Genomic DNA, 27158 nt, shown 5'->3' with positions numbered 1-27158 from the left:
ATTTCAGACCAGATACTTCTTTCTTTGTTGTGGAAGCCTGTCCTGTGCATTGTAGGGTGTTTAGCAGCATCCCTGGTCTCTAGCCCGTAAATGCCAGTATCAGCCACTACCATCCCTGGTTATGACAATTAGAAAGGTCTCTCAGCCGGGTGTGGTAGCTCACGCCTATAATCCTAGCACTTTAGAGACTGGGGTGGGAGGATCTCTTAAGACCAGGAGTTCCAGACCAGCCTGGGCAACATAATTGAGACCTCATCTATCCCTGCAACTCCCTCCCGCCCCTAAAAAAACCAAAAAACAAAAAGTGAAACTAGCCAGGCTTGATGTCACATCCCTGTAGTTCTAGCTGCTCTGGAGGCTGAGGCAGGAGGATCATTTAAGCCCAGGAATTCGAGGTTACAGTGAGTTATGATTGTACCACTGCACTCCAGCCTGGGGGACAGAGGGAGAACCCTGTCTCTAAATAAAATAAAATACAATGAAATAAAATGTCTTTGAATTTTGTCACATGTCCCCTTGGGGGCAAAATTTCCCCTTGTCGAGAACTACTGGAATAAGAGAAAGTACAAGGTGTACATACATTGGTGACAGATTCTATTTCAAGTCCTAGCTTTGGCATGTCCTGTTTTGTGACCCCGATCAAGTGACTTAGCCTCTGTTTCTTCATTTGTAGACTCAGGGTAGTAATCCATGATTTGTGTTGTAGCTCTATGGTGGAGATTAGGCATGAGGGCCGACTTGGAACGCATCCTTCATGCCAACACAGAGTGGCCCTTGTGTCTCCTCAGCTCGTGCACACCTCTGACTTAAGGGCCACGCATTGAGTCACACATCTCTTGTATCTTCCTTCATAGTTTAGGTGGCCAGCAAACATCTTGGTTGTTGTCTTTCCTTAAATGAGGGAAAAAGTGCAGGTTTCCCTTATTCTTTACAAAATGGCTGATATTTCTGTGGTTTGACGGCTCATAGATAACCATTTCCACTTGTTGATTTTCCAAAGGTAATGACAGAATTGAATCAGTTGCTTTTTCGGGGTTTTCTATACACTGTTGTCAGTCCTTTGGTCAGTTCTTAGTTGTCCTCATTTAGCTGTGGTGATCCGGGTGGCAACTGGGGGTGGTTCCAGGCACACTGTGTGCAGCCCTTACCAGGTGTCCCGGTGGCAAGTCTCTGGCCTCAAGCATGGAGTCTTGTGGCTGTTTATTTGCCCCTTGGTTTTATTTTTTTTCTTTTAAAGTCACTTTATTGAGGTCGATTTTATGTCTACTTTTTTTTTTCCCCCACATCTAAGACTGAAAAAAGAGAAGGGCATTATTTGTGATATGTTAAAAGATGTACCTCTGGTGGTGGGTCCTTTAAAAATCTGTTGGTGCTATTGCTGGAATTTCATATTCATTTCTTGTAAAAAAAAAAAAAAGAAAAAGAATTAAAAAAATTTTTTAATTTATGAAAAAAATCTGTTGGTGCTCTTTAAAAGTGGCTTTGACTTTCCTGTGTAATTGAAAGGGTGGCTGGCTTTTTACTCTTTAAAACTTTATAATTTAATTCACTGCCCTTTACAGAAGCCATGTGAGAAGGTGGTTGCTCGCTATTAGTCACAGGAGGCTTGCCAAGGGCAAGGCTCGGATTTTGGTGACTTTGCTACAGGGCTGAATACCAGCAATTACCACCATCGCCCTGCATTTTAAGATTATTATTACTCTTTCTGTTATCATGATTGTAACTGACATTTATTGTGCTCTTCCATGCAATGGTTGTTTTAGGTGCTTTATTTATATTATGCTATGTAGTCCTCACCCCAGCCCTATTAGTCCGGGGGTGTTACGGTCTTACTGTACAGAAGGTGTTGCCCAGAGAGGATCAGAATCTTCCTTAGGGTTGCATGGTTAACTGTGGTGGATCCAGGATTTGAATCCAGGTGGTGTACCACTGGAGTCCATGCTCTTAACCACAGTGTAGTGTAAAATGTCCTACATAGGAAGCTTTGGGGTTATTTTAAATTTTAACATGTCTTTGTGAAAAGTGTGCATTTGTTTCTGTTTGTGGTAAATGGTTTTCTTGTGCTATAATAGTTGAGCTAATAATGAGATTGGTTGGTTATAAGAACAGTCATTAGATTTTATGAAATAAGTAATTTGTAATATAATATGTGCTGCAATATGTAAGCAAATGGGGCTTTAAAAGCCGGTGTTTTTCGAAACCTGCCCCTGGGGGTGGCAGACCCTGAGGCATCGTGGTACCCTGGCAGGTTGTCTAGCCTGTTGTCGTTGACTGATTATGTCTACATTTAGTATTATTTGCTTGTTGTTTAAATTACTTTGATGGTCTTAGTTATCAGTGAATTTGCTATGATCGAACCAACCAGTATTCAATTTTAGACCAGAAGCTTTAATTTTAAAATGATAAACATTTTGATATTATTGATTTGTTCAGCATGGTCGTGCATATGATTCTGTGTTAACTTGGAATTCCCCTCCGGGTGTGTTGGGTCCTCTGCTCAGAAATATGGCGAGGTGGCTGCCTTTCAAGGGAGCTGAGCCTCTTTCCTGACTCACTGCTTTGTGCAGGCTGAATGCTGGGCACGCAGCTTTATCTTTCTTCCTGATGACAGTGAGGGCAGCTCCTGGCTTTCTCATTAATTCTCACCAGCTAAGAGTTAGAAAGAACCAGGAGCAGAGGATATTTCAGGCCAATGTGGATGAGGTGACATCTCCTGGATTTTTTGTCTGAGCACGTCTCTTGCTCTTGTCCTCTTTTGTCGTAATAGGTATTTCCATGCTGCCCCGTTCAGTGGAATATCACGGCTATCAGAGGCAGTTTGTAGGATTCGCCTTATGTCTGTTTCAGGGAGGAAGAGAAATCCAGTGGGAGCTTTAGCTTTCCTAATAGGAAGTTTTCTAGACTTGAGGAGAGCTCCTCTGGTGTTTTCCTCCACACCCACAAGTAATTAATATCTAAATTAAGGACTCCTGCTTGGGGCCAGCCTCCTCTCCTCTGCCAGTCCATCTGGCCGCCTGTCTGGGTTTCCCTTGGTGCTTCCTTAGCTTCTGTTACCAGCAGAATAAGAGGCAGGCACAGTCTCACTGCCCTGTGTCCTTTGTTCAAGTGTGGGAAGAAGAAAGTCCCTGTGATACTGTCACCAGTATCAGAACATAATTCGAAAAGTTGCTCTCATTCTATTTCTCCTTACAGTTTAGAATTCTGAGCAAAGTTTCACTCTGGGCAGAGCAGGGCCAGAGAGCAGCCCTCTAGAGAAGTCTCCACATTATTTTAGATTTATTCCTCCCTTTATCTGCAAAATTAAGGACCTATTTCAAGCAAGTCATAGTGGAGAGGAGCCAGTCCTTAGAGACCATTTTGACCAAGCTCCTTATTTTACAGATGAATTTGAGGTTTGTGGAAGGAAAGGGACTTTCTGAGTCCACAGCTAGTTAGTTCCTGAACCTGCAATGGAGGCTTCTAGCTCTCCCAGTGCTGGACTCTGCTTTCACTTCCGCACTGCTCCTGAACTCAGTCTCACTTCACGTGGAGGAACCTGGCACCTGTTCCTGAAAAGTGTGGTCTGGTTTCTCTGCCTGGGGTGATGGACAGCCTTGTCCCTGGCCCATCTGTGGTTAGAGTGATTGCAGCTGTCCTGGTAGCCAAAGGGTCTCTGCTGCCTCCTGCTGCTGATGCCAAGTTTGGTTTTTATAAAGGCAAGAGAGACAAACATACTATGATTTGACAAGTGAAAGTAACAGAGGGAAAAATTAGCAGTGGCTTCTTTTTAATGCTGTTTGTCAGATTTTCCAAGGGAAGATCTGTTCTTGGGGGGTGATGCTTGATTCATTGCTCCCCCCCCCCCATCATCACACCTCTTCTGCATCAGTGGTTGTAAGATTGCCTGTCAGCATTGGTTAATTACAGAAATGCTGTTTCTGAAAATAAAAGCATTTTAAATAGTAGTTTAGAATTAAAATAAATTATGGAATCATTGCTGGATGTACTATACAAGTTACCAAGTACAGCCCTTTCATATTATTAGAGTTTGTGACAACTGAGATCCAGAGAAGTTTAATAAGTGACTTAAGACATGATAGGTATCTAGTCAATATCAATACAAATCTTCTTAATTCCATTTCATCATGTATTTTGAGCGTCCTATGTGCTAGGCCTTATTTTTTTTGAGTTTTCCATAGATTATTTCTAATTTTTACTGTATTTGTGTCTAACAGATATGTTTCCTGCCTTTTATAGTGAAAGCTCAGAGTGCTTAAGCACCTTGCCCAAGGATAACACAGTGAATGATTGTGTAGCAATTTAAGAGGGGTCTAAGTCCCAAGGTCAAGTTTTAACATTGCCCTGTAATGATTTGCATTATCTCGAATAACTTAATTTATCCTCATGGTAAAGTCTTTTCCTTGTATTCATTGTCAGAGTTTATTCCCAGTGATTAAGAAAGATTAACCCAGTTGAGTGCAATAGCAAACATTGAAAAAATGTGGAATCTTAATTTTTTATTAAGAACACTTATTGCTTGTCGTGAGTGTAGCATTGTGTTTGGGAACTCATGTGAACACATTTGTACACTGCTACAGGTTAGCTCTTACGTACACAGTCTCCCAGACAGTAAAACAACCTTTGAAGTGTGAAAGAAGCCAAAGTGGGGCAGTTACGGGCAACTCTTGTGCATGAGGAGGTGGTCAAAAGATATTTTAGCAGAGAAAGATACTGAGAATTTTACTTTGCATTAGTATTTGGTAATTGAAATACAATTTCAGCTGAAAAAATTTTAAACAGTTTAAAATTTCTCAAAGATGTTATTCTTTGATCTCTATAGGCAGGATATCATCAGTGTGATGTTATTACCATCCATTAATTTCTTGTACTTCTCAGAATTCCTTTTGTTTTTCAAATATAATACACGTTCAGTTTGCACAAGGAAGATGTATAAATAACAGTGAATAACATATGGGCCCATTGGATTGTATTCCCTTCAGAAGTATAATCTTATTATTTATGGAAATATGTAAGGGTGTCTTTCTTACTGTAGATCCTTTTGACATTTTAAACCTAATTTACACATTTTGATTGCAATGTTACATAAAACAGTAAACTGTAGTAAAAGTGAAGTCTTTCCTTACCTTAATTTTATCCATTTTACTGGTACTTATTAGGAGCTTGTCAGTATCTCATTAAATCATATTTGCTGTGCCCATGATTCATCTTGGCTTCTTTTTGGCCAATTCTCCCTCACATCCACCCCAACACTTTTTCCATCATGGATTAGTAATGTCTTGGAGAGCTGTTAAGTACCATGAAGACAGGAAATGGTATTGTTCTGTATCAAATACCTGGGGTAGTGTGTGGCCTGTGATGGCAGCTCAGCTGATGCTTGTTCAATGAATTTATGTAAAAATACTTTTTAAGGAAAAGTTATTTTAAATGACTGAAAAGATTTGGGTTCTACTTAAGAGACAGGTATTCTTGTTTTCATTTTCCTTCCAAAAAATCTCTGTTCCCTCTCTCTTCATAATGCTATGATGTTATTCTTGAAGGTTGTTAGCCAGGTACTCAAGGTAAACAGAAACATTGTGTTTTTCTTGGGAATTTTCCATTGTTGATATTATGTATCTTCTGCTTATCCTTTTCACACTTCCTGTCTCTTGTGGACAAGGTGCCTAAATGACTTAGTGTTTGAATGGTTATGCTGATATTTGTTGAGCATTTGGAGTTTCTAAGGTATGGGAACCGTATCTGTATTGTAAAAATATTAATAAATTCCATTTATGGAAAGAATTGAAAAAATCCTTCTCCAGTGGAAATAATTCAAGAAAAACATTGGCCTAGCACTTAGGTCACTGGCTCTTTATAAATGGTGGTGTGTGTGTGTGTGTGTGTGTGTGTGTGTGTGTGTGTGTGTGTGTTTTAATGTGGTAAGCCTATCAATGTTTTGGCTCAAAACTTTCCTTTAGTCTAATGCTGTTGTCTAATAGCATTAGTCATAATAATGCTAATAGACTAATAATCTATCTATAATGCTAATAGACTAATAATCCTTTAGTCTAATAGTGTTGTCTCAATACTAGAGCTGTTCTCTTTCTGTTTAAAATAAATTTTCCTTTTCCTACAATATTAAAAATGTATACATATAATTAGCCATCAGGGAAATGCAGATGAAAACCACAGTAAGATACCGTTTCATATCTACTAGGGTGGCTAAAATCAAAAAGAATAATAAGTGTTGTTCAGGATGAAGAAATTGAAACCCTTATACATTGCTGGTAGGAATAAAATTATAGAGCCACTGAGGAAAACAGTTTGGCAGTTCATCAAAAGTCTAAATATAGAGTTACCATATGACCTAACAGTCTCACTCCTTCGTGTATACCCAAGAAATATAAAAACATATGCTCACACAAAAACGTACACATGAATGTGCATAGCAGTATTATTTATAATAGCCCCAAAATTGAAACAATCCAAATGTCCACGAAATGAATGAGTAAACAAAATGTCATATATCCACACAGTAGAATATTATTTGGCAATAAAAAGAAAGTTCTGATACATGCTATACTGAAATGAAATTTGAAAACATGACAGTTTACCAAAAAACTACTTTATTTGATTCTATTTAGAAAATGTCCAGAATAGCAAATAGATTAGTGGTTCCTTAGGAATGGAGGGGTTGGAGGGAGATGAGGACTGAATGCTAATAAGTATGTTATTTCTTTTCGGGGTGATGAAAATGTTCTAAATTACATAATGGTGATGGCTGTATATCCAAAAATCATTGAATTATACATTTAAAAGGGTGAATTGTATATGTGGATTGTTTTTTCCATAAAGCTATTATCGAAGAAGTATATACAATTGACCCTTGAGCATTATGGGGGGTTAGGGGCAGTGACTCCCTGCGAAGTTGAAAATTTGAATATAACTTTTGACTCCCCCAAAACTTAACTACCATTGCCTACTGCCTTGCTGATAACATAAACAGCCAATTAACACATATTTTGTATGTTATATGTATTATATACTGTATTCTTTTTTTTTTCTTACATGGGCCACTGTCTTATTGTATATACTATATTTTTACAATAAAGTAAACTAGAGAAAAGAAAATGTTATTGAGAAAATATATATTTACTATTCATTAAGTAAAAGTGGATCATCATACAGGTCTTCATCCTGGTCATCTTCACTCTGAGTAGGATGAGGAAGAGAAGGGAGTGGATCTTGCTGTCTCATGGGTTGCAGAGGCAGAAGAAAGCCCACACATCAGTGGACCCACACAATTCACACCATGTTGTTCAAGGGCCAGCTGCATATAGATGCATTTGTTTCTGTGAACATGAATTATCTCTGGAATGATACACATTGGTTGCTTGTGGGAAGGAGAACTGGATTCCAATGGGGGCAGGGCTGGGGGGAGTTTTACTAAATATCCTTTTGTGTCTATTGAATTTTGTGTCATGTGATTATATTACCTGATATGCACATAAATAAAAGTTAAATAATGACATATTAATAGCTTCTCTCAATTTTCCTATGTCCAGGTCCTTCAAGGGTTAGATTATCTGCACAGTAAGTGCAAAATTATTCATACTGACATAAAGCCAGAAAACATCTTGATGTGTGTGGATGATGCATATGTGAGAAGAATGGCAGCCGAGGCCACTGAGTGGCAGAAAGCAGGTGCTCCTCCTCCTTCGGGGTCTGCAGGTGAGGCAGCGTGAGCCAGCTTGGTTTCCGGTCTGTTTGGGAGCATTGTGAGTTTACAGAGTTGCACATTGTAGGCAGCTGAGTCGAATGTATATATATGAGAACTTTTTATAAGAGTTTTGTTATTGGAAATAACTGCACCCTTTTCTTGAGAAGGAAGGTACCCCGATTAAATTATATTTTAATATTTGAATTACTGACCTTTGTCCTCCCTTAAAAGGTCATTTAAATTCTTAGCTGCTGCTTCATCTATATCTGGACATTTTCGTGTGTTGCCAACTTCTCTGCAGAGGAGAGAATTAATGGGTTTCTGTATTAATGGGTTTCTTATGGCCAACCTTTAGTCATCAGAATTTTTTTTTCTAGCTTCACTTTTGTCAGAGTGATTCCTACTCTCCAGTTAGATATATCAATCTGAGTTTAGTAGTTTTGGAACTGGTTGCAAAAGACCTAAGAGTGGCGGAAGAAGACCAAGAGACTGGAGTATTGGCATATCTTTGTTTCTGGTGGTGGCCGTGAAGTGTGGATGTGTTTTCATGCTCTTCCACATTGTGCCTTGTGAAGTCGTCTGGCAAGGTACAGGCAAAGGGCTTGAGGCTCCTGGGACCTCACCACATCTCATTTACTACCATCAGCATGTTGTTTAGGTCAAGCTTTTCCTGCTGGTAGGGTCTAATCACATGATTTCTAGACTACTTGCTGCATACTTGCTGCACTATTTGATTTAGTCATATGTACATCTAATCCAAATTGTTCACTTTGTTATGTCTAAAATGAATTTGGTTTGGCAACTATGGGATATTTGTGAACCCTTCTCCATTTTCTTAAGTTGTAAGTCAGTGCTTTGGTATTAACTTTTTGAAATGTACTTGTGTTTAATTTTAGATCAATAAGAGAAATGTCCCAGTATTGAACAACTTCTGTTATGCCTTTTAATAGTGAGTCATTTGTTTGAGTTGGATAAACTTTCTCTAGATCCCTATGATTAAGAAGCTGTGATTATTAACAGTTTTTGAAGTTGGGTAGCCATTAAAAGACAGTAATTATTCCATTTTGCAATTCGAATTACCTACATAAAGATATGTGTCTCTTTTCCTCTAAATACCCATTCTGTTTTATTTTGTTTTAGTGAGTACGGCTCCACAACAAAAACCTGTAAGTACTTACACATATATTTACCATGTCAAAGGGGACTATTATTGAGCTTTTCAAATTATAACAATGTTCTCATTTATATTAATTTAAAAGATAGACATGTATGTTTATAAATGCTGTGCATCCTCAAATATTTAAGACTTATTGTTTTGTTAAGTTGAAGTGATTTTTACAAGAGGTGGAACAGTTAAAACTGTTCCAAGATCGATCGATCTTAACGTATTTTCTGGAGTGCTGTTGGCCAAATCTGGTGAAATGTGAGGTGATAGAGAGTTTGAAGTATAATTATTCTAAAACCACTTTACATTATTTCTGATTGGCTTCTAAGTTACCTGTTTTTCTGAATCTGTTCCAATTTTTTCCAGCCAGTTGTTAAATATGAAAGAATGATCTATTTTGTGGTCCTGTCAAAACACTGCATCCAATGAGACAACCCAGTTTGGAACGGAAGTTCCAGAGCAAGGGGCAACTGCAATAATTGGGCTTCCTGGCCTGCTGAGGAGCCTGAGTCATCTCCCATAGTTCTGCCTTGGCCTAAGGCACTCGAGTTTACCGATCATTTGACAGATTGGCAGCTCTCATTGGCAGTAGTTTCCAAGTCAGATGGCCATGACTGAAGGCAGACAAGAACTGTGGCTTTTTCTTCTTTCCCCTGTACTTCATATACTCATTTCTTAGCGTTCATGTTGTCTTGGCTGTTGATAACAGCTCAATATGAGAGACCCAAACACACACAGCGCTGTTGACCAACAGTGAAATATACTTCCTTTGGTAGGGTTTCTTTATTGGCAAGGAGGAGATGAGATGATGTTACTTTATATGTAGGCAGCAGCAAATAACTGGTAAGAGGAGCTTCTTATTTAAAGCCAAGTGTATTTCAGAATATTCAGTTCTCTCAGAACTGGTGAAGACTTATTGCATTTAAGCTATGTCCGTCTGAGGACAGGACCTGGTAGTAGACCCAGCACGTGATTTTAGCCAGCACCAATTTCATTTTTTTATTTTTATTTATTTTTTTATTTTACTATAACCCTAATCACAAGGTGGATCTCATCTCTGGACTTGTGATTTTAGTTGGAGATGAAATGAAAAAACAGAGTTTATTGGTATTTACCATGCTGCCAGAACTACTATTTTTTTTTTTTTATTTTTTTCAATTGAAATTGAGCAAAGAATAGAACTACTATTATGTGATGCTTTAAAGAGAAGCAAACTGACCTGTGGTGTGTTTTCTTAATATATTATAGATAGGAAAAATATCTAAGAACAAAAAGAAAAAACTGAAAAAGAAACAGAAGAGGCAGGCCGAGTTATTGGAAAAACGCCTGCAGGAGATAGAAGAATTGGAACGAGAAGCTGAAAGGAAAATAATAGAAGAAAACATCACCTCAGCTGTACCTTCCAATGAGCAGGATGGTGAATACTGCCCAGAGGTGAAACTAAAAACAGCGGGATTAGAGGAGGCGGCTGAGGCAGAGACTGCGAAGGACAACGGTCAGTGTAGTCAGGGGCCCGTGAGCTCCATTGACGGGGACCTGCCAGGTCACCACAGGGATTGGCTTTGAGCTGCCACTTCAGCTGTCGAGGGTGATTCTCTCCAACTCCCTGTTTGGGAATACGGGATACAGCCTGGCACTTTATTTGTGAGCCATATGCCAGAAATATGTTAACATTTCAAAATAGTTTTTTAAAAAAATGCAGAATGTCTGAGAAATGAACCATGTCTCTATCGTGCTAATGATGGTCCTTCCTTTATTTTGTAATTAACCTTTTACCTAATTGTGTTGTTCCACAAACCTTTTTCTTAAGATTGCAGAGGAGAGGGTAGAAATGGAAGTACAACTTTATCTTTAAAGTTATTTTCCCCCGAAGCTAACTTTTGTCATGAGTAGGTCAGTTATTAAATAAATGAAAAATGAGATGTGGAAAACCTAAAGGTTTTGTCCCCGAAAGCCAAGAGGTGTTTACCCTGTGGTAAATTAATTAAGCACATTCAAAAATATATCTTGTTGGCCTGGCGCGGTGGCTCATGCCTGTAATCCTAGCACTCTGGGAGGCCGAGGCAGGAGGATTTCTTGAGCTCAGGAGTTCGAGACCAGTCTGAGCAAGAGTGAGATCCCGTCTCTACTATAAATAGAAAATTAGCTAAACAACTAAAAATAGAAAAAACTAGCCAGGCACGGTGGCGTGCCAATAGTCCTAGCTATTCGGGAGGCTGAGGCAGGAGGATCGCTTGAGCTCAGGAGTTTGAAGTTGTTGTGAGCTAGGCTGATGCCACAGCACTCTAGCCCAGGCAACAGAGTGAGACTCTGCCTCAAAAAAAAAAAAAATATATATATATATCTTGTTGAAGGAATTAAGTGCTGCTATATTAAGGAGAGTAACAAGTTCTAATTCTTAGCCCATCAACTTTTTAAGGTGAAGCTGAAGACCAGGAAGAGAAAGAAGACACTGAGAAAGAAAATATTGAGAAAGATGAAGATGATGTTGAACAGGAACTTGCGAACATAGACCCTGCCTGGATAGAATCACCCAAAACCAATGGCCATATTGAGAATGGCCCATTCTTATTGGAACAACAGCTGGATGATGAAGAGGATGATGAAGATGACTGCCCAAATCCCGAGGAATATAACCTTGATGAGCCAAATGCAGAAAGTGATTACACGTATAGCAGCTCTTATGAACAATTCAATGGTGAATTGCCAAATGGACGACATAAAATTCCTGAGTCACAGTTCCCAGAGTTTTCCACTTCGTTGTTTTCTGGGTCCTTAGAACCTGTGGCCTGCGGTTCTGTGCTTTCTGAGGGATCACCACTCACTGAGCAGGAGGAAAGCAGCCCATCCCATGACAGAAGCAGGACGGTGTCAGCCTCTAGCACCGGGGATTTGCCGAAAAGTAAGTCTTTTTTTGCATCAACTGTCTGCTTTCTGTGGTTCCAGGGTCATGCGTTTGACAAATGGTATGAAAGGAATTGGCTGGAGGTAGCAAAGCTGTATATGTGTGCACTGATCATTTTCATTTTATTATTTTTATACCCGTGAACAAGTGATGTGATGAAAAATATGTTCTGTGCCACTCTTGCTCTCTGCATATCAGATCTCATTTCTGAGCTTTTCTCATTCTTTCTATATTTAGTCAGTGACATTAAGCCTTTGCAAAAACCTTCCAGCTCTAGCAGTATACACCTTGTAGCTTTCTAAAATGTGTAGTTTAGTTTATAATTTGTATCCTCCCATCTGAAAGCATTATGTTTAATATTTGTTTGTTTTTCTGTTTAAGAAAAAATATGCCTGCTCTTTGGCTCTATTGAGAAAAAAGTGTTGTATTTTCTTCTGATAGTTTGTTCCTGATTATAGGACCTTGATAACTGGCCAAGGACTGTAATTTTAAAGACAGTGGCATGGATTTAAATGTAATGACAGAATATAGATTGAATCTTGTGTTGTTTCCACCTAAGAAGTCTTGTCCCTGACTTATTTTGGGAGTGAATGCCAAGTGACTTTAGTAAGTGAAAACTGGGTGTCTCAGTTGGTTTCCATTCTGGCCCTCAGTGGAAAGGCTCAGAAACCTCCTCTGCTCCCTCTACTGACAAACCTGTTTAACACATGCAGAGTAATTGCGCCAGCCCTGCAGACAGCCCAGCCCAGCCCAGTCATGCCTGCAGCCCCTGTCCTTCCAGCAGGATGCCAACTGCATCCTGCCCTGTGAGCTGGCTGGTTCCGCACTGGCTATAACTCCACATCCTAAGAATGTGTTTTCTTGACTTGGCCGGACATAGTCAACTCCTGCTCTCCTTTACCCTGGCTAGGGAGGGTTCGAAGGTGCTTATAAAATGGTTTCACATGGAATGTAGGTTCATTTCTAGGAAAGAGCAATAGTGAAATGTATCTTCTCCAGATTTGTTGTTGCTATTGTAGCTCACTGTTTACATAACTTACAGATAGGTAAAGATATAGAAAATAATTTATACATTACGTCTAAATTCATTTTTATTCATATTTTGTGAGTAGCAGCTTGGGACAGTAGCTTCAAATATAGTGAGCCCTTCTTATCCATGGGTTTCACAACTGTGGATGCAGCCAACTTCGGATCAAAAGTATTCAGGGGAAAAAGAATCCCTGTGTCTGTATTGAACATGTACAGACTTGTACATGTTCCTTGTCATTTTCCCCTAAACAATACAGTATAAGAACTATTTATTTACATAGCATTTACATTATATTAGGTATTATAAACAATCTCAAGATGATTTAAAGTATACAGGAGGATGCCCCTAGGTTATATGCAAACACGATGCCATTTCTTACCAGGGACTTGAGCATCTGTGGATTTTGGTATCCTTGGGAGGTCTGGGAACCAGTCCCCCTCTGGATAATGAGGGATGACTGTATATCAGATTAAATCTCAGCTCAAAACTTAATAGTTATGAGACTTTGGTTTCTTAACCTCCCTGAGTCTCAGTTTTTTCCTCTATCAAAGGAAATATTATTAGTATGGAATCAAGGCAGATAAATGGTATAGGTAGATAAATAATAGCATGGAATATATGATAACAAAAAAATTCTCAGTGACTGTAGATTTCCCTGGTCATCACAAACCCTGCAAGGAGCCCGATTGCTACTTCTGTTACTGTGTTGTCAGTATCTGGGGTCCCAGCAAGTATAAAGGCTTGTTTCGTGCAGTCACTTGGTTTGTAATTCGTAGCTCCTGAGCCCAGGCCTCCTGGTTTCTGGTCCTGCTCTGTCTGCCACATCATAATTCACAGTGGGAAGGGGGCAGGAGTAGGTAGCTATAGGTTTTACATCTGGAAAGATAAAAAAATTCCTACATGACAAAGAGAAGTAGGGAGAACCTCAGGTTGAGGTGAATGACAATAGGTGAAGAGAGGACAATTTCTAATTTAGACACAATGTAAAATCCCACTGGAGACAGGTGATTCTTAGGCATCTCTCGATAGGTGTGAGGCTGTGCTACCGTCCCAGCGCATCACCTCTTAGGAGGCTCTGGCTCACGTGGGCCCCACTCTGCCAACCCTGCCACCTCAGCCTTTGTCCTCCCTCAGCGTTGCTGGCTCTGCTCTGTCCTGTCCTCCTCTGGGCAGTTCCTTAGTCTTCTTCAGGCATCTTAAATGTTGGGGCCTCCCTGATCTCTGTTCTCAGCCCAATTCTCAGACTCTTCACACAGAATCTCCCTGACTGAGCTGAGCTTGCCTGTGACAGCCGCTCCTTAGTGTGGTGTCCACTTTCAGCAACTGTTGAGTTCCGGCAGGGTGCTAGACCCATGTTGTGAGGACTGAGGGCATAGCAGTCAACAAAGCCACAGTGCGCTTGTCGTGGAGCTTATGTCCCTGCGAGGGTAGGTGGCCAACAAGGGCTGCCTCCTGCAGGGCCTGATGAGGTCAATGTAGTGTGGCAGGGGCTGTTTTAAATCCCATCTAGACGGTGACAAGGTAGCATTTGATCAGAGACCTGAAGGATATGAGGAAGCAAGTCCCGAATCCAAGGAAAGCACGTTCCTGGCAGAGAAATCTCTTGTTCAGTTCTCCTGTCTCGAGGTTCGCTCATCCACCTGTTTCCGCGATAGCTCCAGCTGTGTGTCACTAGGGAGCCTCAAACTGGACACTTAGGAACCAGAGTGCTGCTTGCTGCCCGCCTGCTAGATGTGCTGTGTTGCTTACGCTTGTTACCGCCGTCTCGGGTTGCTCCTGTGAGACACCTGGTCATCGTGTGTCCGCCCTCTTCTTTCTGTCTCATCCAGTGGGTCACCACGTCCTGCCAGTCGTACCTCTGAAGTAGAAACCTCCTTGCCTAGCCCAAAAGTGAGCACTGCGGCTGCTCGCCTCACCTGTGACCGAGGCTCCACGCTGGCCTCTCAGCTTCATGTTCTCTGCAGCTTTCACCCCCACCTGCCTTTCAGATCGCTCTTCCGAGTAGCTGTTAGGATGTTTTTGAAATATGCTAATCAAACCCGTCTATTCTTCTGCCTGCAGTTTTTCACAGCTCCCGCGATCTGTCGCAGTCTCCGTGGTGGAGTGTGGCGTCCCTGCGTGACCGGCGCCGCCCCTGGAGGCACGGGGAGAGGAAGTGTCAGAACATAGAACATCTCTCTCTGTTTTTTATTTTGAAGAATAGTACAGTGAACAGCTATATATCCTCCATACAGATTGAACATTCACATTTTGCCAAATTATATGTATTTATTTTATATATACACATTGTATGCTACGGATACTAGGACACTTCACTCCTAAATATGTATGCGTTCATCTTCTGCGAGGTGAATTAGGCATTCTCTGTCATAACGACAATACCATCATATGTAAGAATATTAATAATTTCAAAACACATGCATTATTTATTCCTTAGTCAAATGTCCTCAGTTATCCTACAGTTTTCCTTTTTTCTTTTTCCTGATCCAGGACACGATGGGGCATGATGTCCAGCCTCCTGGCGAGGGCTTCCTGTGTCCTCCACAGGCCACAGGTCTCTTCGCCTCTCTTCCTCCCAGTCATGCCTTCCTTAATTGCCGGGTCGTCGCTCCTTTTCCAGTATCTTTCTCCTCACTGCAATGTAAACTCTTTGAGAGTGCAGGATGTTCTTATCTTTGTATCCTCAGCATCTAACCCAGTGCTAAGATAAATATCTATTGAATAACAAACAAATGAGTAGGATCTGGTTATATTCTTCTACTCTTCCCTTTCTCCTACCTTTTTCTCTTCAAAACATTACTCTGTCCAACACACATACCATCCCCAGTACCTACTAGTGCATCAGGTAGAAATAGGAGGTGGGGTTTTTTTTGTTGTGTTCTGTTTTATTTTTTATCGATCCCAGCCTCTTACTAAACAGGCCTTTTCAGTGTTATTACATTCTAGGGACACACCAGGGACAGGATCTACTTATCTAGGCTTTTCTTGGAGGCACTCAGTTTTGGTTTCTACCTTGGTCATTTGATAACCAGGGGCAGCCTCTCCTGTGGGATGTGTTTTTTATTTCCTGTGTGGCAGGCGTTTGGCCGAGGGGCTTGCAGTTGGCCACTTGGTACCACAAGAACATGAAGCTAGAGAAACAGTCTTTCTTGAGAGTTTGTGTAGGTCCTTGTCACTAGAGCAGAGTGTACATATTAGGGAGTAGTAGAAGGAGGCTTGGGGCCAGACTGAGAAGACTGAAGAAGAATTTGAATGCCAGGCTAAGGAATGTAGACTTTTTTTCTAGAGTAATTTGGCAGCCATTGAAGATTGACAATAGGAGGCAGGGTTCCTCTTAGATTATTAGCTTATAGAGCCATAGCACCAATCTTGACTCATCACATCTGAAGGACAAAGGCCTTAGAGCCGGTGGTCTTGTTTGGTTTTACTTGCGGAATATATCTGGAATCTTTTCATGTCACCTGGTGGGACCCAGGTCACCTTCAGTCCATGCCTGCTACTGTAATGCAGTCTCCAGGTTCATTACTTTGGCTGTTGCTCCTCAGTCTGTTCTCTCTCCAGCAGTCCAGAGAAATCTTTCAAAAGCATATCCCATCATCTTCCCTTTCCCCCTTAAAAGAGGATCTCCACTGTTTTTCTCACAGAGCTATGCCCCAGGCATCCCTCATTAAAGTCAACAAGCTCTCCAGTCTGTTTCCTGGTGGCTTTCTGATGTCATCTGCTCTCCCACCCTCTCCCTCTGTTCCCCTGGCTTGTGCTGCACGCTCACTTTGGCTTCTTTACAAAGCTTCTCAAAAATTGAGAGGCTTGTTTCTGCCTCAGGGCCTTTGCATTTCCTGTCTCCTTTGCCCTTCCTGTCTCCTTTGCCTGGAACTTCTCCTGCTCCATGCTTTCCTTTATTTGGGCCTCTGCCTGAATGTCACTTTCTCAGAAAAGACTTTCCCAAGCGACCTCATTCTTATCCATCTCCTTTCTTTGCTTTGTTTTTCTTCATAGCATATACAGCTACTTGAGATGGTATATAAATTACTATATATTTACTTTATTGTCAGTGTTTCCAGCTGGTATATGAGTTTCCAAATTTGGGGCATGTTTTCTTCATGCTGTGTTCCTAGTACAAGTTCCCAGTACCAAGACAGAGATAGAAGGTATCTTTTGGCATATAGAAGACCCAGTAATTATTTGTTGAATGAATGGGTTAGCATTAAATCTCCTAATTCTGCTATTGCTTCCTTGGGCCTAGTGCTGAACCTCCTCCATGTGGAGAGGATATTCATGCCTTCCTTATACGGACATTTATAATGTGAAGTTGGCGTGTGCCTAGCACAGTGCCTTGTGCATACGTGACAGCAGCTGTCTCTTCACACGTTGCTGTCTGTTGTCGTACTAGTTTCTAGGAGAAGCTTCACATGGAACGAATGACCACAGTGTCACCCAGAGACTGGGTTATCAGAAAGTGAATTAAGGGCCCCAGCCCTTCCTGAAATGAAATCTTCAGACTTATTCTCTTCTTGGTATAATAAGCAAAGTGCAATTGCAGGCTTTTCGTTTTGGAAGGATAGCTGTGACTTGTCCTTTGTGTCACCAGTATCCATGAGAAGGAAGAGCTGTGACCAGTCACAAAAGGGATGACCTAATCAGAGGAGGTGCGAGCAGAATTGCAATGACCATGTGGACGCCGTGGGCACAGGTGTCTGTGTTTAAATGGGCGTTTGTGGCCAGGTGCTGTCAGGTTCCCTAGTGCTGAGAGAAGAAAGTCAGAAAAGCAGAATCTCTTTTACCTCCTGTTGTATTCTTGTACAATTAAGTTATCAAGATAAATTACCTAGTATGGTTCGGAACACACTGTAAGCTGGGTAACTGTTTACACACCCGAACCAGGAGGATAGCAGTATGCCACCAAAGACATTTTATTTAGTGAACATAAATGAGGGATATTGAAAATACAACGAACTGTATTTAAATGTATGGTGAAGTGTCTTTGAAAGTGTATTTCTTCTAGCTTAATTGAATTATGCAGCTCCTGGGAGGTGTGTTTGAAAACAACAACTCAGAGTGGGTGGCAGATTACAAATTACCTCATTCCACTTGAGTACCCTCAGATAACAGCCAACTCACAGTTACCAGTGCTGAGAAAGGAAAAAGAAATCAAATTTGCTGTGGTTTAGGAGGACCACAGTGTGACTAGTGTGGCTTCATTCTCTCCTCCCATTAGAACTATCGTTTGTGTGTAGAGAGGCGGACGCACCCTTGGGTTTCCGCCTCTGTCTGCTCTCTAGTCCCTCGCTGGCCAGTTTCAGGAGCCTCAGCGGTTAGTGATCACAGCAGAGCGAAGCCCCAGGATCTAGCCAGTCGGCCAGATGCTGTCCTAACTCTCCTGTGTTTGGATTGCTTCTTGTTTCTTTCGCAGGAAGGGGAGTGGTCTTTTCCTCCCCCACTTTTCCTAAAAACTGAGCCTCAAAAAGTTTGTCATTTGGCAGTCTTACAACTTATAGGTGTTGAAACTTAGATTTGAATCTAGATTCTGCAAACCTCAAATTCCATTTTCTTCCCTGCTGATTCTCCTTGATTAAGTGACATGAGGGATTCATCTAGTCATTTCTAGTGTTGTCCGTCTGTCCACTGGTCACCATTGTTACGCTTATCCTGGAGCTCTGTTCTCAGTCACCATGTATCAGTGTATACATTTTCCCTCCTTTTGTGTTCTGTGCTGCTTGCTTTCTCATCATTTTCTGAGTTCCTGTGTTTTTTTTTCTGAGCTCATCCCTGGCCTTTGGCAAGGCGGCACCGTAAAGATTGCCATCTGTATACAGAGGAAGCAGACATGTGGAAGGTATCAAGAAGGGAACATCTGTGCCTGGCTGGCCCGTGTTGAGCCACAAGGCCAAGGAACAGGTCTCAAGGGCTGAGATGTTGGCCAGAATTCTTCTAGCATCCTCGGGAGCTCTGTGGGTATTCTGGGGGACTTGCCTGCCCACTGCTCTGCTAACCTAAGCAAGGCTGGCCTTCCTGCCTGGGTGGGGCGTGCGAGGAGTTGGAGCCTCCTCACACACCGCAGGTCCATAGTCAGGTATACCCAAAAGACGTTTAGTTCATTTTAGCAGTGCCCAGCTTTGAGCGAGCCAAAGGGCTATCTAAGGTAGGTGTTTAATGTTCTTCATTGAGTAGGCTTTTCTATTTAGTTTGTAAACACCATTTCAGAATCACTTCTAAGATAAAAGCTGCAGTTACATTTCATTCTTATGAGAAATCTGAGCTTGTGGGTCAGTTTGAGGTTTGGGGATGAAGATGCTCACTTCAGGATTTTCTTTTTGGACCTCACTAAGTTATTTTTCTTTGTTACTTGCCCCCTGGTTAACGGCGCTTGACACAGGCATGGTCCCGACTTGTGTGAGAGCCTCTTCTGGCCCCTGATAGCCTGGGAAGCCTGGCCCTGTGCCTGCCTTTGAGATTCCCTTGGGATCACCCTGGAATTGCGAGTGACCTCAGAGGTTGCCTTTGTGGCCCAAGCCACCTCAGGAGACCTCTTCCTTGTGTAAAACTAAACCAGAATAGATTAAATCTATATTTGTTAATCAGCCATCTTCTAGGCCTTGAGGTCTGTGTGTGCTCAGCCCAGGCAGCAGGAGGTGTAGGATGTGTTGGGTGTGGGTGCCGGGGCCCTGGGGTCTCGGTTGTCACTAGGAAGTGATGGGCCACCCACAGCAGCACGCTCTGCCTCTGTGCTCCTGTAGCAGCACACCAGCACGCTAGACCTGCCTTGAGCGCCTTGATGTCAGGAGGAGTGGCCAGAGGCCAGGCAAGGCCACAGCAAGGCCAGAGTGTTCAGTGCTGACCAGCGGGCAAGGGTCTGGGTTAAGGAGAAACGGCACAGCCGTGACCACGTGTCCTCTGGGCTGGGCAGCCCTGTTTGTTCTCTTTTGTGGAATATTTTCCAGAGATGGGAAGATTTTGATTCTGTTAAGTTGAGTTTGCAGTGTTCCAGGCCTAAGTGATCACAGACCACCCTTTAGGAGAGGGGACTGTGTCCTGGCAGACACTGTGCTCGAGTGTGCAGACGCTTACCCAGGCCTAACTGTCCTGCTGTTTGCTCACGCCAGCAAAAACCCGGGCGGCCGACTTGTTGGTGAATCCTCTGGATCCACGGAACGCAGATAAAATTAGAGTAAAAATTGCTGACCTGGGAAACGCTTGTTGGGTGGTAAGTAGAGTTTCTTTCTAAAACATTTTTGTCGTGATTCTATGTGAGAAGATACTTTTTAAAGTGTCTTTAAATGTCTCTTAAGTGTCTGTGCTCCTCCGTGGTAACGCGATCTGTTCCCTTCCAGCATAAACACTTCACGGAAGACATCCAGACACGTCAGTATAGATCCATAGAGGTCTTAATAGGAGCAGGTTACAGCACACCTGCTGACATCTGGAGCACGGCGTGTATGGTAAGAACGGCCTTCGCCATTTTCTTCCCTATGAGTTGGCTCATCCCTTTAATGCTCTTGGTGGGGCTGTCTCCAGGGCATGCGGTCTCAGTTTTTCTGACTGTAAGGGTCGTCCACTGTGGGCTTGGTGAGGGGAAAGTTGCTGCCTTGGATGCCTTAAGAATGGGAAGAACTGTCCTCACGCATGCCCTGTGTTTTGGCTTGGTTAGGCTTGGTCTTGTGAGAGATGGTCTCTTCTTAAGTCCCTGTGGAGCGCATGGCCCTACAGACTCAGTTGTGGCAGCTCAGTGACTGGATGTAATTCCTTTTGGTCCCTGAGAGTGTGTAGGGTGTTCAGAGCTTTCCCCTTCACTCACAGTGTAGAGGAGCATGAGACAGCTGTCTCTCAGGGGAAGGCTGCCGAGGCGAGGCCAGGGGACCTCACCTCCTTCCCGACCAGGACGGATCTCCCCAGATACCAGCACGAAATTGCTCTTCATTTACAAAGAACAATCGAGAGAATATTTTGGCTGATTGTTCTAGGATGGCCGGTCACTTTTGAGACAGGAGCAGTGGCATATGCTCCCTCTGACTGAGGCCGTTCCCAGAGAGAACATTCCAGAGAGAGCATGGTGATGTCTCCCTAGAGGCAGCAGGTGCCTCTTCTGTATTATCTCTCACATCACAGGTTGGTTGTGTCTGACCTCTCCCCAGCCCACTGGTCATCTTTTGTTATTCTTGTGAACCTATGACTTGGTGGCACCAGTGGTCCCTGACCCAGGAGCAGTTTCAGGTCCTCTTGCTCGGCCCCGTTTCCTGACCAGCTCAGTGCTTTTCTCTCAGTGGGCTCTACTCTGTCGTTCCCACACTGGGGGAAGTGGGTTGCTTACTGTGGGGGTTCGTGCTTTTTCTGTTTCCTATTATTTTTTATCCACATTTTCCTCTGATGTTTACATTAAAGGGCTCATGTGTAAGACCTTACACACATCGCTCAAGTCTTGCAAAAAAAAAAGGGGGGGGGGGCAATGCAAAATAAATATGTTAATTTTTCATTTAAAGTTTAATTTAACAATTGTTTTGAATTTACTATGTTTTATGACTCTAATGCTAAAATAAAAGCATTGTGTTAAGCACATAGTACAAGACGATATGAGAAAAAGTAGATGTTTTGTGTCTTTCAAGTTAGCGTGATCTGATACTAGAACTGATGTGGCCAAATAGGTCTGAAACACTGGGCCTTTCTAGCCCCTTGTTCTTATGGATAATACCAGGTGATTTTAAAATTATTCACAGTCGTAAAGTTTTTATGCATCAAAAACCAAGTCCCTGCCTTAGCTCGGTATAGAAAAAAATGGTTAAAAGAATCAGGGGTGGATTCACTATGAGTGATGGTTTCATTAAATGTAGAGATGACTATGTGGAGAGGCATTTGCCCCCCTCTGTGTGACCCGCAGGGCAGAGTTAGGTGGAGGGAGGCAGTGGAAAGGGGGCCCAGGGAGCAGTGGGCAGCAGTGGAGCAGCAGGGAGTGGCCCCCTGGCAGCCATGGGCCATGCAGGATGAGGAAGGTCAAGCTGGTCACCAGCATTAGGCCCTCCCTGAATTAGGAGCTAAGAACTCTTTCAGCTCTGAAATCCTGTGCTTCTAATTTTGGGTATTAAATTTGGTGATATAATCAGAAAAATAGGACAAAATTACAGACGTGGCGAGAAAATGGTGGTGCCATCAGCATGGTTTTGTGCCATGTTATCTGTCCTGCGTGCCTTAGACAAGGATTTATCCTCCACTCAGGCGCCGTATCCTGCCAGCTTCTTGCAGTACTGTCTCTGTGAGTGCGGGTGTGAACATGGAGACAGGCCCCGAGGGAAAGCATCCTCTGTCTCCTCTCACCTGCCCCTTTCCCAAGAATTAAGCATAAGCTCCCTTGGTGCTGCTTATGGTTTTGTTTTTGTTTTCTCGGTTGTCACAAGGGTGAGTTTTAGGAACAGGCAACCCCCATTCCCTGCCAACCCCACCCCCATAGGCCATGGCTGAGAGGTCCTTTTAGTTCGGATAATCTGGAAGAGATGAGGCAGTGCTTCTCCACCTCCACCCTTTTGTTGAAGTTTAAAAATATTACAGCATATTAAATTTGACCTTGTAATACCAAGCTGTCATAAAGCCACAGATTGTTCTCGGTGCTAGATCCTGTAGTCCTTTGAGTTTTATATATAGCATCAAATCTCACAGAGACTCCATTGGGAATAAGAGCTGATGGGTGTGGCCGAGTCCCCTTCTGTGTCAGGGAGGAGAACTTCAGGTTCTGCAGCTGGAGAAGCGTGACAGAATGAGGCCTGGTGTCAGTTTTCAGATCTGTTTTTCTTTTCTTGAGCTTTGGGGCCCTTCTAGGTGTAAGTGTATGAGATCTAAAGCTCCTGTGTGGCTGAAGTGCTGGTTTCTCTGCATTTTTGTGTTAGTCCCTAAATAGGGAACTTCTTATGGACTCCATGGTGAGTCCTAGCCAGTGCCATAGAAACAAGAAAAGCCATTCTGACAAACATCACCGAACATCTTTGGCACTGGTCACATGACAGAATAAATAAGTGACCTTACTTAATCAGAATGGGGTACTTTGGCATAGGAAGGCATTTCAGGACAGAGGGACCTGGTCTCCCAAGAATCCGAGAACAGAGGCTGGTCCAGGGAAAAGCCCTCCAAGGGGACTAGGACAAGCACAGAAGGAAGAAGCCAGAGCTCCCAAGTATTAAAAGTAAATAGTTACGGTTATATTGGGAGTAATTTGAGTTGAAGGCAATAATCTTCCATTTTTTTATGCTGCTAATGTGAAATTGTAACGTAGAAAAGCAGATGTTTTTGTTGTAATGTGCATTCACCCCGCTGTGCAAGCTATATGTGTTAAGAGAGTCTTGTCACTCTCCAAAGAACTAAAACCAGATGACAGGATTACAGGGGAGCTTCCATCTCTCCTCTTCCTTTTTTAAAAAAAAATACTTCATTGATAGGCTTCTTTATGTGTTTCATTGGAAATATGTGGGGTGTTAATCAAAATGGCCCTCTTTTATAAAAGACTTAGCTAACATATTTTGGTGTTAGGCAGTAAGAATTATGTATAAAGCCAGGTGCGGTGGCACACTTCTGCAGCAACTTGGGAGGCCAAGGCAGGAGAATTGCTTGAGCTCAGGAGTTCAAGTCCAAGCCAGGGCAACATGGTGAGACCCTATCTCTTTGGGGGTGGGGTGGGGAGAAATATATACAACCAGATTGAAATATTTTCAAAAATCAATTAAAGAGCATAGAACTCAAAGCGGGTGAAAGAGCAACTAGAGCTTACATTAGAACTTTCCGTCCAAGTGGCTTCTCAAGTCCTCTTTCTCCCTAATTTGGGTTGCCACGTTTTTTGTTTGGCTTCTAAGGGATTGAATTAATTGCTTCCCAGACTAGAAAGACTCTTCTGGCCATTGAGTACATAATCCAGTCGTTCCACCTAGAATTGGGGCCAAATGTAAGGTTTTGTGTCCTGATGTGGGATTAGTTCAGCTGTTTATATTGCATGGAGAGGAGGGGCCCCAAGTCCACGCCTTCCCAGGTGCTCTGCTGGTGCCTTCGTGCATCAGCAGTGCTGGGACGACAGGTCCACCTGTGTTGAGCCTGGGCGTATCTGTGTCCTGTTCAGACCCCAAGCTCAAGAACCAGAGCTCTTTGCAGATGCAGCTGGCAGCAGTCTTGTCCCCCTGCTTCCCTCCTTCAACTAATTCACGTGCAGTCTTTTTTAAAAAAAGATGAAAATATGATGTGGCTCTGGGCTGACTGTGCCCACTCCGGTTCATTAAAGACAGTGCTAGGAGAGACAGTCCCTCGCCCAGGCTGGCAAGTCTTCCCCTTACGGGTGCCTTCCCAGCACTCTGGTCACTGAAAGAAAGAGAAGGTAGCTTGGCACAGGAAACCTTTCTGAATGTGGCTTGTCGGGGGCAGGCGTGGGCACAGCCACTGACCCACAGGTCCACTGAAGGGGCACTGCACCTCCAAGCACCTGTCAGAATAGCAAGATCTCACATTCAGGATAGAAGGAACTATGGGAAAGCCCAGAAATGGGATTTAGCATGTTCTTTTAATTTTTTTAAAACATAATATTATATTTGATCAGCAGAGCTATTGCAGTTGCTGCCTTTGTATATTGTTATAACTTAAACTCATGGTCCTGAGCTTTTTTTTATGAGCAGGGGGAGCGGGAACAAAAATGGCATTCCCTGTATGCTGGCATGCTGAGGGGCGGCTGACAGGAACCCAGGAAGCCCGCCCTCCTTGACATCTGCCTCGTCTGGCGTTTTTTGTTTCTAGGTTTTTCTTTAGTTGAGTCAGGAATGAATGAAATGATGATGAAAATAGATGATGAAATGCTGAAAATAGACCTTGATACATGAAGGTTTCTCCTGAAAGGAAGCAGCAGGGTCTGCTGTTTGGGGGCCCAGTCGGCACACTGGTTGCGGGTGGGTGCTCGAGTCAGGCAGGCCTGGTTGAGTCCTGGCTTGAATCCTCCTGGCTCCACGGTTCATAGAATGGGGCTGTGCTCCGGCCAGGCCTGCAGGTGCCGCTCACTCACTGATGTTTCACGTCTGCTTCCTGCAAAATGAAGAGAATTCATAGCCCGTATATACGTATTTTCCATTAGAAGAGTTGTAAAAGTATCCCTGAAGCTTTTTTGAACTTTTTGGAAGAAAGAAACAATTAAGCATTTTGTACTTTTTAGGAGGCTTTTTGGTTTGATTCAGATCCTCATAAAATGTAGGTCTCTTCTGTAAGGAAAGCAGGTTGCTGACTTGGGGGCCAGTCGCTGTGAAATGCTTAGCATGTCGTCTGTTGTATCCTAGGCATTTGAGCTGGCAACAGGAGATTATTTGTTTGAACCACATTCTGGGGAAGACTATTCCAGAGATGAAGGTGAGTATTGCTGCATTCTGAATATCTCAGTCTGGGTCTCCTGCCAGTTCTGAACTTCTGGAGAGTACTGTGTGTTTATACAGAAATAGAGCCATGTTTTGGTTTTCAAACACCAAATTCAGATGCTTTTCCTTTGAGTTTGAAGCCCCCTCAGTCTCAGTGAATGGGCAGGGCCTGCCTGGCACAGGCGGCACTCTGGAGAACCCTCAGGGGTCCATGCCAGCCTCTCCTCTTGGCCTGGCACCGGGGCGGGAGCCCAGGTGGCCCAGAGAGGACAGACTGCGCATACCTGAAGCCTCTCCATGGTCCTTTTATCCGCTGATGTGCTGCCCATTTCTCCTGCCTGTTTGGGAGCTAAGCTGAAAAACCCAGGAATTCTGGCTTGAATTCCATCTATAAACCTGACCATCTCCATGCTTATTTGCTTGCAATGCTGGGGTGGCCTGGGGTGAGCTGGCCTCAGTCACTGTTACTGCTCCAGATGGTGCCTGAGGCCTGCCAGTCCCACAAGCCTCTGCATGGATGTGCTGCAGACATTGTTGATTTGACTCTAATTTCTGATTTTTTACTAATTTCAATTTTTTCCCCTCTTCTTTTATCCCATCCTTCCCTTTGCCCCTCCCATTCCCATATCCTTTTTTTCTCTCCTCCATAGACCACATAGCCCACATCATAGAGCTGCTAGGCAGTATCCCAAGGCACTTTGCTCTATCTGGAAAATATTCTCGGGAATTCTTCAATCGCAGAGGTAGTACCTCTTCTTTTTGAAAAGCGCCACGATGCAGACAGAAATGGAATAGCAGCTGCCGATTATAGCTAATGGTGACAAAGGCATTTCTCCTACATTCAAAAAGCAACTCAGCAGAATTCCTATGCTGATTGAAAAGTTGTCGGGGAAGACTGCATTTGGTCCTGTGCTGTAGTCACCCTGTGCACTGGCCCCTGAATCTGGCCGCGTGGGGAAAGCCTGTGCTTTTGGTCATTCAGGTCGCGCTGTTTCTGTCTGCGCGGGCGGTGGTAGTGTCTGCATGCAGTGTACTGATTAAACTGTCGTGTGTTTCTGTTTTGCTGGCAATGTTTCCCATGCAGATCACATAGCATTGATCATTGAACTGCTGGGGAAAGTTCCTCGAAAATACGCTATGTTGGGGAAATATTCCAAGGAGTTTTTCACCAGAAAAGGTAACGGTATTTATGCAACAATAATTTACAGCATAATCCTCTCCCGAAAGGAGAAATTGTGCATTCGTGTTTGGGCAGTGGAGAAAGATCTGGACTTTTACAACTGGGGATTCTGCTGAAGAAAGCTCTCAAGAAACAAACCTGACCCATCTGATATCTGTGGAATAAGCATTTTGTAAGAGAACAACCTAACATTCTTTTTGTACTCCACATCTCTCCTCTCTATGCCAAGCACCAATCCGTGTATTCAGGTATTTGTGAAAAGAAGGTGAAGTGATTTTTAAAAAGCAGCAAGGTTTATCTTTCCATTTTCCATGTTCAGGGACCCTCTTTAGTGGAACACAGGACATCTTTGGTCTCTCTGAGCTGTGCATGTAGTGAGTGTGCATCACATTCTTATAAATCAAGTCTTATTTTCCCATTATGTCATAGTGTGTTGCAGTGGTTTATTTTAATGTTGTGGTTAGCACGGACCATGGACAGCTATTTCTTTGCTCTGTGTATCCCCGGTCAGCAAGCAATCATTAACAGCGCCCCAAAGCCCCAGGACTGTTTTAAAGAACCCTTTCAAGGGCTGTACTCATTTGTGATGAGCATAGTTGGTCCTCTTAATTCATGTTGCTCCAGCTTAGATGTTTTTGATTATAATACCTTTTAATAAAGAACCTTAAAGTTGACATTGAGTATGACATGGAGTTTCTAGAAATTTCTGAAAGTCCTAAGTACTCTGTCTCGTCTGCTTTAGCCAAATTTGGAGAACCAATTTGACTTTATATTTTCCTATAAGATAAATTTTTGTAGAGTATTAATCCTTTATTATTCACTTTGG

The 27158-nt window shown here is 42.8% G+C and overlaps 1 protein-coding gene across 17 annotated transcripts in view; it reads left to right on the top strand.

Moving 5' to 3' along the window:
- Positions 1 to 27158, top strand: part of SRPK2 (SRSF protein kinase 2) — a 239700-nt gene that overhangs the window by 201485 nt on the left and 11057 nt on the right. For 10 of the 17 annotated variants that reach the window (XM_012746806.3, XM_012746822.3, XM_076006514.1 and 7 more), the window contains 9 exons: positions 7542 to 7707; positions 8837 to 8862; positions 10110 to 10356; positions 11281 to 11763; positions 19897 to 19997; positions 20125 to 20232; positions 25078 to 25147; positions 25803 to 25895; positions 26237 to 26329. In XM_012746806.3, coding sequence (XP_012602260.2) covers positions 7542 to 7707; positions 8837 to 8862; positions 10110 to 10356; positions 11281 to 11763; positions 19897 to 19997; positions 20125 to 20232; positions 25078 to 25147; positions 25803 to 25895; positions 26237 to 26329 — 1387 coding nt within the window. The remainder of the gene's footprint in view (positions 1 to 7541; positions 7708 to 8836; positions 8863 to 10109; positions 10357 to 11280; positions 11764 to 19896; positions 19998 to 20124; positions 20233 to 25077; positions 25148 to 25802; positions 25896 to 26236; positions 26330 to 27158) is intronic. The other 7 variants (XM_012746792.3, XM_076006512.1, XM_076006518.1 and 4 more) reach the window with 2 other exon arrangements.

This window comes from Microcebus murinus, chromosome 9, assembly GCF_040939455.1.
Source record: "Microcebus murinus isolate Inina chromosome 9, M.murinus_Inina_mat1.0, whole genome shotgun sequence".
Classification (NCBI taxonomy): Eukaryota; Metazoa; Chordata; class Mammalia; order Primates; family Cheirogaleidae; genus Microcebus; species Microcebus murinus.
The sequence above is the reverse complement of the archived record's forward strand: the minus strand, read 5'-3'. Positions and strand labels throughout refer to the sequence as shown.